The 13,439-nt window shown below is 42.7% G+C and overlaps 1 protein-coding gene across 1 annotated transcript; it reads left to right on the forward strand.

Annotated features, from left to right (window-relative positions):
* The first annotated feature begins 70 nt into the window (after positions 1–70).
* LCMT2 (leucine carboxyl methyltransferase 2) lies at positions 71–2,197 on the forward strand. The gene has a single exon (XM_059703522.1). It carries the CDS (start codon positions 71–73, stop codon positions 2,126–2,128), a length of 2,058 nt encoding a protein of 685 aa, XP_059559505.1. The 3' UTR covers positions 2,129–2,197.
* The last annotated feature ends 11,242 nt before the right edge of the window (positions 2,198–13,439 follow it).

A 13,439-nucleotide genomic window follows, 5' to 3' on the forward strand; every position in this document is an offset into this window, starting at 1 on the left:
GGGTGGGTAACTAGAACGGAAGAGCAGCTCAGCACCGTGACGCGCCGGGGCTCTTGAGCGCCTTCTGGCCATGGGCCCGCGGAGCCGCGAGCGCCGGGCGGGAGCCGTGCAGAGTACCAACGACAGCAGCGCCCTCAGCAAGAGCTCCCTGGCCACGCGCGGGTACGTGCGCGACGCCTTCGCCGCGCTGCTAGTGCCGGGGAGCGCGCGCCGCGCGCCGCTCATCCACCGCGGCTACTACGTCCGCGCACGCGCTGTCCGGCACTGCGTGCGCGCCTTCCTGGAACGGACGTGCGCGGCCCCGGGAGCGCCTCGCGCCCAGATCCTGTCGCTGGGCGCGGGCTCGGACTCGCTGTATTTTCGCCTCAAAGCTGCAGGCCGCCTGTCCTGGGCTGCGGTATTTGAGGTCGATTTTCCAGACGTGGCGCGGCGCAAATCGCAGAGGATTAGAGACACGCCGGAACTGTGCGCGATAACCGGGCCTTTCCGGAGCGGGGACCCTGCGTCAGCGCTGTGCTTTGAGAGTTCGGACTACCGCATCCTGGGCTTGGACTTGAGGCAGCTGGAGCGATTGGACCGGGCCCTGGCCGCCGCGGGCCTTGATGAAGCCGCACCCACTTTGCTCCTCGCTGAGGCCGTGCTGACCTACCTGGAACCGGATAATGCAGCGGCCCTCATCGCCTGGGCAGCCCAGCGTTTTCCTGATGCTCTTTTCGTGATCTACGAGCAGATGAGGCCGCATGACCCCTTTGGCCAGTTCATGCAGCAACATTTTCAGCAGCTCAATTCTCCTTTGCATGGCCTGGACCGCTTCCCCGACGTGGCGTCCCAGCAGCTCCGCTTCCTCCAGGCTGGCTGGACTGCCTGCAGGGCCATGGACATGAATGAATTCTATCGCTGCCTCCTACCCGCAGAAGAACGTCGGCGCATGGAAAATCTCGAACCCTTTGACGAGTTTGAGGAGTGGCATCTGAAGTGCGCCCACTATTTCATTCTGGCCGCTTCTAAGGGAGACACTCTCTCCCAAACTTGGGTGCTTTCACCCCCAGAGCTGTTTCCTCGGGTAGAGCCTGCTTCCCCTTCCGGGACCCTCCTTGCCAAGGTGGTCACTAGTGACAGCCAGGGCCCACACTTTAAGAGATATGGCCACGCCTCTGTCCTCTTGAGCCCAGGCATTCTCAGCGCAGGTGGATTTGGAGAGCAGGAGGGGCGGCACTGCCGAGTGAGCAAGTTCCACTTGCTCTCAAGATGCTGTGACTTTGAATGGAAAGGCAAACCAATAGGCAGTCGGGGGACTGAAGCTCAGTGGGATGGACGCCTTTATCACACCATGACGAGACTTTCCGATACTCAGGTTCTGGTTCTGGGAGGGAGACTGTCCCCAGTAACTCCAGCCGTGGGGATTCTCCAACTTCGTTTTTGTAAGAGTGAGGATGATAGCGCCGAGGATCTAAATGTAACGGTAACAAAAGCTGGCACAGAAGGAGATTCCACTTTGTCATGTTGGCGGCATTCAACAACACAAGTGTCCTATGAAAATCAGAAGTATTTGTTTGTCTATGGGGGCCGAAGTGTGGGGGAACCTGTATTGAGTGACTGGCATTTTCTCCACGTGGGGACAATGACTTGGGTCAGGATCCCAGTGGAGGGGGAAGCACCTGGAGGTCGGCATTCCCACAGTGCCTGCAGCTGGCAAGGGGGAGCCCTTATTGCTGGAGGCCTGGGTGCTTCTGAGGAGCCATTGAGCTCCGTAGTCTTTCTGAAACCAACCACTTGTGGATTCCTCTGGGAATCAGTTGCTATCCAGCCTCCCATTACCCCAAGGTACTCCCACACAGCTCATGTGCTTAATGGGAAGCTCCTACTGGTTGGAGGGGTCTGGATTCATTCCTCCTCAGTTCCCGGGGTGACTGTTATCGATTTGACTACAGGATTGAGCTCTGAGTTTCAGATTGACACAACAGGTGTGCCATGGCCTCTAATGTTGCACAACCATACCAGCATCCTCCTTCCTGAAGAGCAACAGCTCCTGCTCCTTGGAGGTGGTGGGAACTGCTTTTCCTTTGGCACCTACTTCAACCCCCATACAGTAACATTAGACCTTTCTTCCCTGAGTGCTGGGCAGTAGGGACTGGGCTTCTGATTTATTTAGGATCCACTAAAGTAGACAATAAAGGTTTCCACAAATAGGATTTGACTTTGGCTACAGATATTACCCCACCCCACACCCCTCCTTTTATTTTATTTTATTTTATTGGCACTATTATGTTAAAACATACCATCACTCAGAGAGATGATACAAAAATAAAACATAAGTAGGCCTATCTTAAAAGAGTGGTCATATAGTCCTAGAGGAGGAATTGGGGCCTTTAGATCCCTATCTAGTTGGTCTTCCTCCCATTTTCTAATCTGCATTTATCCACTTATTGAGTTACAGTGACCTTTAACCTAAGTCAAGTGAAAAATTTCCCACTCCTATGCTTTATGATTTGAGGTGGTACTTTGGAAAAAGTTTCACACAGATCCTTGGTAAGAATCTAAAGTTGAATATAGTTGAAAGGGCATGATATTGACCTCATTCTTCATGTATGAAACCTAAAGTGAACCCAGTTACAGTTTTATTAAAGCATGGTGCTGTTTAGTGCAGAAGAGAACTCTGGGATAGATTCAACAATGATCTTTATATAGGACTTTATTGGAAAATATGCTTTTCCATTTTTGTCACTGGTTCCATATTTATATAGATTTATGAGTGCTTATAAATCAAACAATGGATGGTTCAACTCATTGTGTACATGATATGATAATGTTATGCTTCAGCTCTACTCTTCACCCTTAACTATGGTCTATGCCCCAGGAGGCTGACATTCCTGGACTATATCCATGAGTTTCTGGTGAGTATTACCAGTCATAGGCACCAGAGGGAGATGTGGGACAGGAAGAGTGAGGCAGGGTATTCTCAGTGTTTCTCCTACTAGACTGCAAGTTGGCAGAGTCCCCCTTTTTTTTTTGTCAAAGGCCACAGCTTTTTATCCATGTAATAAGGTATAGCTCTAATTCTGCATCATTCCAGGTTCCAGTAATTGTTCCTTCTTACCGCTTCAGGCCTAGGATTGTAATTGCTCTTTGCTAGACCTGAGCTGCACTGTTCAATATACTAGCCATTAGCTATGTGGCTATTTGAACTTAAATTAATAAAAATTAAATAAAATTAAGAATTCAGTGGCTTAGTTGCATTAACCACATTTTAAGTGCTCAGTAGTCACATGTAACCAATGGCTATGGTACTGGACAATACAGATGTAGAACATGTCCCTAGATCACTGCTGAGGTACTTCACTATCTTGACTTGGCTTCCCTTAACCTTGCTCAGTCCTTTTCAATTAGTATCTTCATTAAGCTCTCCTCAATTATCCCCTTTAAATGGACCATCTTTCATAGAAAGCCTTGTGGAATCAATGAAATATCTTAGGAATTCATCCTTAAAATTTAAGCCTTAATTTCTCTAAATTGTGTCTCAAAAGGTAGTGGCTTTAGTGGTACTAAGTGAACCAGTTTAGTAGTTCTTGTTAGTCTTTAGTCCTTGAAAGCTTAATAATACCTTGAGATTCTACAGTACTATAAATTTTAACATCTTGATGGGCTTAGTATGGCACAGACTCCTCTCTTCCTAAATATTTTTATAACAACTTTGCATATATATGAATGTGAAAAGTGATTAATATAAAGACTGAGTAGCAAACACAAACCTAAGTGTATGGAGAAGACAATGTTGGTTCTGTTAGATGAAGGCTCCCAGGAGAAGACAACCGCTGTCTAGCTTCAGCTTCACTGAGACTGCAAGAGCCCTTTCAAGAGAAGTTGTTAGTTATGGTCGTGAGAGAGTCCTGGGAAACTTCAAGGCTGACTACAGCTAGGCATCTGGCAAGACTATAGGTACTAGATTACTGCCAGAAATATGATCAGAAGAGGAAAAGGCTGCATGCTTTGTAATTCCTATCTTTAAGTTCACTACAGCCTACTTCCAACTTTCAGGAGTAGATCAAAGCAGAACATTGATGAAATGAGTGCTCTCAGCTATGTAATAGTACCAGAATTCTAACCTAGAAATGACTCCAAGGCCCTGGGAACATCTGTAATGCTACCTTTAGGTGGTGCCACCAACCATTATTATTTCATTACTTTTTTTGGGGGGGGGGAGAAGGTGGTGCTGTGGTGAGGTGGTATTGGGGTGGTGGGTGGGGTGGAATCATAAAGAGAATGTGGATATGTGCCAGAGCCAAATTAGTAGTGCCTATTCTCTTGAGCACTGGCCAGTATGGCACATTATGACTAATCAGACTTGTTCCAGGAAAATTATCCCATTTTCTATAAGTGATTACCAGATTAAGCATGCCCTCCACCTCTAACCCAATACATGCATCATACTCAGGTAAGGAATTAATCATTTCTCAAGCTCTACTCATTAGAGCACTTAGAAGTTTTGTCAACAACATTTACTATGTGCCTTTGGAACAGCGCTCTGTGTGGACTGCTGCTGGATCCCAGTTTCATAACAGTAATCAGCAGAGATGTGGGCCAGATTGAGAACTCCAGTTGGACAATAATTTTTGCTTTTCCATTTCACCTCTGAATATTTTCTAAAATTCTGGAATGGAGCTCTAGGGTAGTTATGAGAGTTAAAGAAAGGCCTTTTTCTTGTTTAGTAATTGTACTTTTCTTTTTAAACCCTCACCTGAGGATATGTTTTTATTGATTTGAGAGGGGGTGGGGGGGAGAGAGACATTTATGTGAGAGAGAAACATTGATCAGGTGCCTTGACTGGGAATCAAACCTGAGACCTTTCGGTGTACAGGATGATGCTCCAACCAGCTGAGCCCCACTGGCCAGGGTTGTACTTCTTTTTAGGCCAGAAAAATTAAGAAAGGGAGATAATTTTTTATGTTGAATTTACTGTCAGGGTCTCAAAAACAGTATCATACTAGTAAGGATATGAAGACAGATTAAGAAAAACTTTTGGAATATGTTCTTCAAAGGCCAGTGTTGCCATTTCCTTGTGTGCTTTTAGAATTTTACCACCAAATGTCAATTTTTCATTTTTCTACAGACTTAATCCTCCTTAGTGATGTTAGGAAGATGACATGCAACATGTGTTCCAGTGGCCAGGCACTGCCTTGGTCTTCTCTTTCAGTTGATCTCAGATCTTGAAAGTCTTGGTTTATTCCATGTGCATTTTGTGATTCCCAAACTTAACCTCAAATAGCCCCTCTGAGATGCCTAAATGACACCTCCTGGAAAATACTCCCATATGGCAGCCCCAAATGTAACCAACCACTGTGTTAAAGAAGCCTGGGCTCTTTGCAGAATCTGGTCAATAATAGAAGAACTAGTTACTAAGGTGAAGTCCTACATCATGGGAACCAATAATGCCTAATGTCATATTAAAACTAAACTAAGCTTTTTGACTACAGTAATGAAGAAAGGGAAATAAAATAGCATTAGGCTGGCAAAGTAGGTCATGAGTCCTGGATAATCACATTTGGACTTGATGTTTAAAAGAGAAGGAGATTATGTAGAGCAGAAATTATGAAACTTATAATCAGCTTTAGAGTAGGTTAAGAGTTCCTTGGATATCAGTAATGATGTAAACAGTTCTGTCATTCCACAGTTTAGTTATAAGGCTGATTATTTTTCTTGGACAATGACATAAGCCCTTGGTTGGGAAGGGGCAGTTTCTTGACTGAGGGAAGGAATTGTGTGTCTAGTTCACTTCTCTATCCCTGTCATAGTAGATGCTCAATAAATACCTGTTGGATGGAGGTCCAATCTGACACTCAAATACATTACATTTGAATATTACTATTTTGCCTACCATGCACAAACAGATGTCAAAAGTCCTTAATTACTGTGTGTGTGTGTGGGTGTGAGTATTCAAGTTTTAAAGACCCCTATTTAAGAGTTTTTAAAATTCAACTGTTTTGCCCTGGCTGGTGTAGCTCAGTTGATTGAGCATAGTCCCATGCACAAAAAGGTCTCTGGTTCAATTCCTGGTTGGGCATATACCTGGGTTGCAGGCTCAGTATCCAGTAGGGTGTGTGCAAGAAGCAGCTGATCGATGTTTTTCTCTCTTGCTCTCTCTTCTCTCTTCTCTCTTCTATTTCTCTCTTCTCCCTTCTCTCTTCTCTCTGCCTCTCTCTCTCTCTCTCTCTCTCTCTCTCTCTCTTCTATTTCTCTCTTCCTCCCTCCCTCTCTCTTTGAAATCAATAAAAACATTAAAAAAAAATTCAACTGCTTTGACCTGGGTAAAGGTGGTAGGCTTCCCATTGTTACTCCTAGTGTTACAGATTACACCTGAATCTTTTCCCTGATTGCAATTTCCAGCTGATCCTCATTACCTTTTGCTCAACATTGGACCATGGTTACCCCATGTCTTTTGGAAATGAAATGAGCTAACTTTGCCAAAAGGTTAATCTGAGGGAGTGGGAGCATGCAATTAAATGTGCTCATGAGCACATACATACAAGATCTTTCTAGAATGTGATGCTTCACTAGGCATGACTTATTAAAAGAAGTTTAATAGAGGGAGAAAAAAGACCTTGCCCTAATATTTACATGAAAAGTCATGTGCCACCTAATTGGCAGACTAAGGCTAGGAAATAAATTGTCATAAGAATGATTTTTAGGATATTACACCATATCCTGCTTTTTGCATTTCCTAGTCTTTGTCCACATTTTTAAACTTTTCATTAGAGCCTCAACCTCTGATTCATATTTGGCTTACTATTTCAGAAAAAGTTAGCAAAGATGATCTTCCTTATTTATAAATACATTAGTACATAACCAATACTTAAGAGGAAAAATACCTTTGCCATCACCAGACCTCAAAAAACCCCACTCAATTAAAAAAAGTAGAGTTTACATAGACACAGAGAAGAGATTGGTGGATGCCAGAGGGGTGGGGAGTTGGGGGATTGGGTGAAAGAGGTGAAGAGGTTAAGAAGTACAAATTGGTAGTTATAAAATAGTAACAGGTATGTAAAGTGCAGCATAGAGAATATAGTCAGTATATTGTAATAACTGTATGGTGCCAGGTGGGTACTGGAAATACCGGGGGGACACTTTGTAAAGTGTATGATTGCCTAACCACTATGCTGTACACCTAAAACTAGTACAAAATAGTAGTAAATGTAAACCGTAATTGAAAAATAAAATCTAAATAAAAAATTGTAATACAATACACACAGCGCAGTCTAGACCTCAATCCACTGAATTTGTATTTGGACAATTGAATCCAGCCAGCATATCTTTATTTCCAGTGCATGACACATAGTAAATATTTAAAAAAAAGTCACATGAATAGCTATATGTTTGAGTTAGGCTAAAATTAGTAATAAATAGTGAATTGTAATAAGATCAGAGATTACCATCAGAAAATCAAAATATAGTGTAAAGCCATAGTAATTAAAATAATACCTTAACCAATAAAGAAATTTTAAAAATTTTTAAAAATAAAAAATAGATTGATATTGGTGCCAGAATAGACAAATAGATTGAAAGAATAAAGAATTCAAGAATAGACTATATGTTAAGGTGACATTTTAAACTAGTGAGGTGAGGCTGGACTATTTGGTATATGATTGGGACCACCACCTGGCTAATCATTTGTGAAAAGTGATGTTTGCTCCCTAATTCTCACAAATACAAGCCTAAATTCTAGATGTATTAAAGATCAGACCTAAACTTAATAAGGAAAACAAAACTAAATTCTATGAGCATCAGAACAAGTATAAAAGAACGTGTTATAAACTTAGTGGTAGAAAAAGGCCTTAAAGAACACATATATACAAACAAAATTCAGAAAAAGTCTGATAACTTTATTCATTTAAAATTTAAGGGTAAAAAAAATACATTAAAATTTTAAAAGATGTGTCTTTTCTCTATCCAGGATCATGCCATAGGGAGACTTGTTTTCCTTTTTCATTCAGTCCCTAGAATTAAGATGCATGCAACTCATTCCTCTATTTCTCAACACTAGCTTCTGAGACATGTTAAGAAAGGGGAATCTGAATAATATAAAGTGGAGCTTTCAATGGATAATATCCACTTTTCATTCATTCATTCGACATTTAAGTTGGCTCTGTTAGATGTGTCTGACATAGCATATCAGTGATCTAAATAATCCCTTGTAGAATTTGCAGCTTAGCAGTGGGAGACCAGAAATTAAACAATAAAGATAATAAATACATTATATATTATATTAGACGTGATAAAGACGGTGGAGAAAAGAAAAAGTAGAGTAGAGTAAGGAGGATAAGGAGTGTATGGGGATGGAGGTAGCAGGTTATAATATTAAATAGGGTAGATAGGGTCACTCTCACTGAGCAGTGGCATTTTAGCAAAGACTTGAGGTGACAGAGTTAGCTAACTAGATTATTGGAGAAAATGTTTTTTTTCAGGCAAAAGGAATGCCAAGAGCAAAGCTCCTAAAGCAATTCATTGTAATTAAAAATAGATTTTAATCTAGGTTAAAAAGGGTTTGGGTGATATTATTTGACTTACATTTTGAAAGGATCCCTCAAAATGGACATAGTGGAAAGCTGCTGCAGTAATCAAGGTGAGAGATGATGTAGATTCATCTAGGAAGGTGAAAAATGGTGGAATTTCAGGTATATTCTGAAGGAAGAGCCAACAGAATTTCAAGGAAGGAAAGAAGGAAGGAAGGAAGGAAGGAAGGAAGGAAGGAAGGAAGGAAGGAAGGAAGGAAGGAAGGAAGGAAGGAAGGGAAAGGAAAGGAGAGAGAGAGAGAGAAAGGAAGAAAGAAAGAAAGAAAGAAAGAAAGAAAGAAAGAAAGAAAGAAAGAAAGAAAGAAAGAAAGAAAAGAAAGAAAGAAAGAAAGAAAAAAAGAAAGAAAGAAAGAAAGAAAGAAAGAAAGAAAGAAAGAAAGAAAGAAAGAAAGAAAGGAAGGAAGAAAGAAAAGGCTTCAAGACTTTAGGCCTAAGTAACTGGAAAGTTGGAGTTGCTGTCAACTGAGTTGGAGGAGACTATGGGTGTGCAGATTTGTGGGCATAGATCAGAAGTTTTAGGTTGAATGTGTTGACTTTGGGAGTCTGTTAAACATCCAAATGGAGAGCTACTTATTCAAATAGTATCTATTTTATAACCTCCCTCCTCACTCTCCACATTCACTCACTTTTTTTTTCCTTTTGTAAATAGACCAAATACAGGAATAGAACTAGCAAATAAAAAGGGCTGAACTAGAAACACAAATTGTAGCTTGAAGAATAAGAGGGGGAGAAACCAAGATGGCGACATAGGTAAACATCGGAAATTGCTGCCTCGCACAACCACTTCAAAACTACAACTAAAAGACAAAACAGACATCATCCAGAACCACAGGAAGGCTGGCTGAGTGGAAATTCTACAACTAGAAGGAAAGAGAAAAGCACCCTGAGACTCAGAGGAGGTGAGAAAGTAAAGTGCAGAGGTATGGAGGCGCGCGTGCGGAAAGGGCTGGCAACGGAGGACGCCAGTGTCTTTTTCAATCAGGAGGGAGTCACAAACTCCTGACTGCTCTGAACTCCAGTTCCGGGCGAGTCTTTGGGGACCCAGGACTCATATGGGGAGAAACTGGACTGTCTGGCATCAGGCGAAACTCGAGGGCAGCTTTCTCTCAGAGGTGCTTGCAGTGATTACAGGGACACTGAGACGGGACACTGAGACCCGGGGGCCTCTTAGGACAGGGCTGAGGATCAGCCATAGCTGTTTGCTCCGCCCTGTTGATTCCCTGAGACCCCGCCCCACCCAACCTGCTAGCAGAGGCTTTTGCATATGAATGCCCTGGCCCTTTGAGATCTAAAATTACCTAACAAACTGCAGCTGGGCCAGACAGACCCAGAACTTCCAAGAGAAGGCCCAAGGCCCCACAGCAGCTTGCATTGCTTCACAGCTGGGCCTCATTTTGGCACCTCCAAACCCCAAACAAGGAAGAGGAATCTGCAGATCTCTCCAAAGCTCCTGCTGGGTAGCCTCAGGCAGAGACTAAATTAGCACCTCCTTAGATCCAAGAGCCAGTGTACCCAGTGGTCAGAGTGGGACCATCCACATTACAACTCCTCAGATCCATAAGGGACACACTCAGTGGGCAGACTCAGTGAGCACCAAAGCCCCACTGAAGCAAGTCTTGCCCCAGAAGGGTGTCTTCAGCACAGAAGTTATCCCACTGTAGACACAGCTGATTCTCACAGACAATTGGCCTGGAGGTCAATTCCTCCCAGTGATACCTACAACAATCAAGGCTTAACTACAACAAGACTGTGCACAAAACCCACAAGGGGGTGCACCAAGAGTGCCCACCTCAGGTAATTGGGGAGGCTAAGCCACTGGGCCCTATAGGACACCTAGCACAGAAAGCCACTCTATCAACACAGGGAAGCAGCCAAAATGTGGAGACAAAGAAACATATCACAAATGACAGAAATGGAGGAAAGCAAACTACTGGATATAGAGTTCAAAACCACGGTTATAAGGTTTTTCAAGAATTTTCTAGAAACCGCCGATAAATTTAGTGAGACCCTTGAGGATATGAAAAAGGAAGGGAGAGAAAGAGAGAGTATGGCAAGACTTGAGGTATGGGTATCTTCTACTCTCTCACCTTCACCTCCTCAAAACTGAGGAGAGGTCCAATAAAGGGTGGTAAAAGCATTCAGATAGATTTAGGCAACTCCCAGGGCAGGAAGACCAGTTTGGCAGAGCTCCGCAGGACAGGGTAATGAGAGGGAAATCTGGAAGCAGTATAAAATTAAACATCAGTATCTGTAGCCCAGGACAAAAATATAAAACCTTAAAATGGAGCAGCTACAATAAAATAGAGAGTAAGGAACACATTCTAGATTATTTGTAATAATAATAAAATTGGTAGCAGAACTGTATCAAGTACTTACTAATTGCTGGCACATTATCTCACTTAACTATTACAGCAACTCTATGATGAATTAACTGTTATTTTTCATATTTAAAAGATGAGGCTATTAAGGCACAGAGAGGTTAAGTAACAGGATTAATGTTGCACAGCTGTAAGTGGTAAAGCCAGGCATCATACCCAGGAGGGTCTACTGATGGAACTCAGGATCTTAACCAGTCTGTATGACCATGACACAGCAACAGGACCAGGTGACTCCTGAACAGAGAGGAAAGGCGGTTGAAGAATCAGAGATCACACCAAGATCTCTATGTTTGGGTTCTCACTCATATGAAAACCTGAATATTACAGTGTATAAAGATATTATTTGACTTACATTTTTAAAAAATATATTTTTATTGATTTCAGAGAGGAAGGGAGAGGGAGAGAGAGATAGAAACATCAACGAAGAGAGAGAATCAATGATCGGCTGCCTCCTATCAGGGATCGAGCCAGCAACCTGGGCATGTGCCCTTGACCGGAATCAAACCCAGAACCCCTCAGTTCACAGGCCCATGCTGTATCCACTGAGCCAAGCCAGCTAGGCTTGACTTACATTTTTAAAGGATCCCTAGAACATTGTAAAGCCATTGACAAAATGAGAAAGAGAGGCAGTTTAAGGGGAACAATGAATTGAGTTTGGGATATGTTGGTTGTGTCAATATGTCAGACACAGATCAGTTTCTCAAGGATTAAGGTGGGATTTAATGGGAAACAATGAGATTTTTAGGCTCAATCTATAAATTTAAGCTTTTAATTAATGGGAAGGAGATAGTGAAGCTAATCTTTGAATTTAATGACAGACATTTGTTATCTTAAATCCTCTCTGTTGCATTTACACTGTGATAAATAACTTTTTAAAAAAGTAACGTATTTTATCTCCCTGATATTGGAGACATTCACTCAGTCAAGGAACAGATGGATTTAGAAATCTAGAGAATGTAAATTATCATCATTGTTCTGCATTCAGAAGAAAACTTTCGTGGTAACTCAAGTCCTCTGTGAGGCTCAGCTATTTCCAGATGCTGGATGCAGCCTTGTGATTCTCAACAAACACCTTCACCCTGCTGTACTTATTATATCAAATAAGGTGTCAACAAGTCATAATCCTGCCTCCTTCATTACCCCAAAACCTGAGTCATTTGCTGAGGTAATTACCATAGGTAAGCCCTTTAGGGCAGTGAGTGAACTACCCAGAAATGAAATGGGATGACAGGTAATGAAGTTCATTACCAGCTGGTCAACCTCTGTGGTCCTAGCCAAGAGCTCCTTTAGCTCAAATAAGGAATCCTGAGAAGAGAGAAGGGCCCTACTTGAGCAGATATATGCTTTTCAAATAGTCATAATCTCTTCTATTTATCGAGTGCTGACTTTGTGCCCAGAACTGGGCCAAGTGCTTTCAAACTTTATCTCCTGAAATCCTCACAACCTGTAGAAGTATATTATTATTTTGCTCCCTTTGAAGATGAGGAAACTGAGGCTTCGAGAAGGGATGTAATTTGTTCATGGGCACAGGCTAATCATAGAGTCAGGATTCTAACTCAGGTTTGAGAATCCTGTAGTAATCCAGTCTCACGGTAGCTCTGAGGCTTGGGCTGAATCCCACAACACTTCACTCATCTGCCTTGTAAGAGAAACTAAGTGCATGACAAAACGCCTTGACGCTGTATAGACCCAAACTGGAACCATCAAGCTGGCGCTTGAGGGAAGTTCCTCTGAGAGTGTGTTGCTGGTCAGACTGGCCATACAGGCAGCGCGGACCCTGCCCCTGAAATGCCAAACTCCCTTCTCTGCATTGTCAGCCAGCAACCTGAAACTCCTTTCTGTTGACTTTGAGACCTGAACCTTACATAACCCTTTCTGCCTCTACTCCTTTTATAGGCCAATGATTCCATGCCACAGTGAAGTCAAATAACCAAGGCATTGGTCAGCAGCTGAACACAAGCCATCGAGGGGAACCAGTGTCTTTTTGTCCAGAACAACTAACCGAGCCTGAAACTATGATGCAAACGTGTGGTATTTCCTGGGGCTGATGTAGTGCAGGCAGCTGCCCCAGGTGCTCAGTCCAGACATCCTAACTTGAAAACTAATTGGGATGGCCAAGTTTGGGGACTAGTGCTGGGAAATGAGTAAACCTGGAAGTAATTCTCTCATCCAGAAATTCTGCTACTTTTATATCAAGTGCCTTAGAAACCAGACTCCTTTTTCAGCTTCTCATTCCATACTATAATCTTATTTGTTATAGGTTAAACATTGAGAGTGAGTACTATCCTTCAGATCCTGTGCATAGAGGAAATAACGTCTGTCCTGGTAGTAGGCCCCTCCGGGGAGCATGTTTGTTACTCCTTTACGAGACCACAGAGAAGTGTGATTGTTAGGGGACGGTGAGTAATTCTCTCCCACTAGTAGAAACAGCTGCTGTTTTGAACCTTGGAACTTTGATTAATGGTTAATCAGTACCTCACCTGCCCCAGCCTTGAGG

Source organism: Myotis daubentonii, chromosome 1, assembly GCF_963259705.1.
Source record: "Myotis daubentonii chromosome 1, mMyoDau2.1, whole genome shotgun sequence".
NCBI lineage: Eukaryota > Metazoa > Chordata > Mammalia > Chiroptera > Vespertilionidae > Myotis > Myotis daubentonii.

Excerpts from the sequence above, each read along its gene's own strand:
- LCMT2 (XM_059703522.1), top strand. The coding sequence starts at position 71 with ATGGGCCCGCGGAGCCGCGAGCGCCGGGCGGGAGCCGTGCAGAGTACC.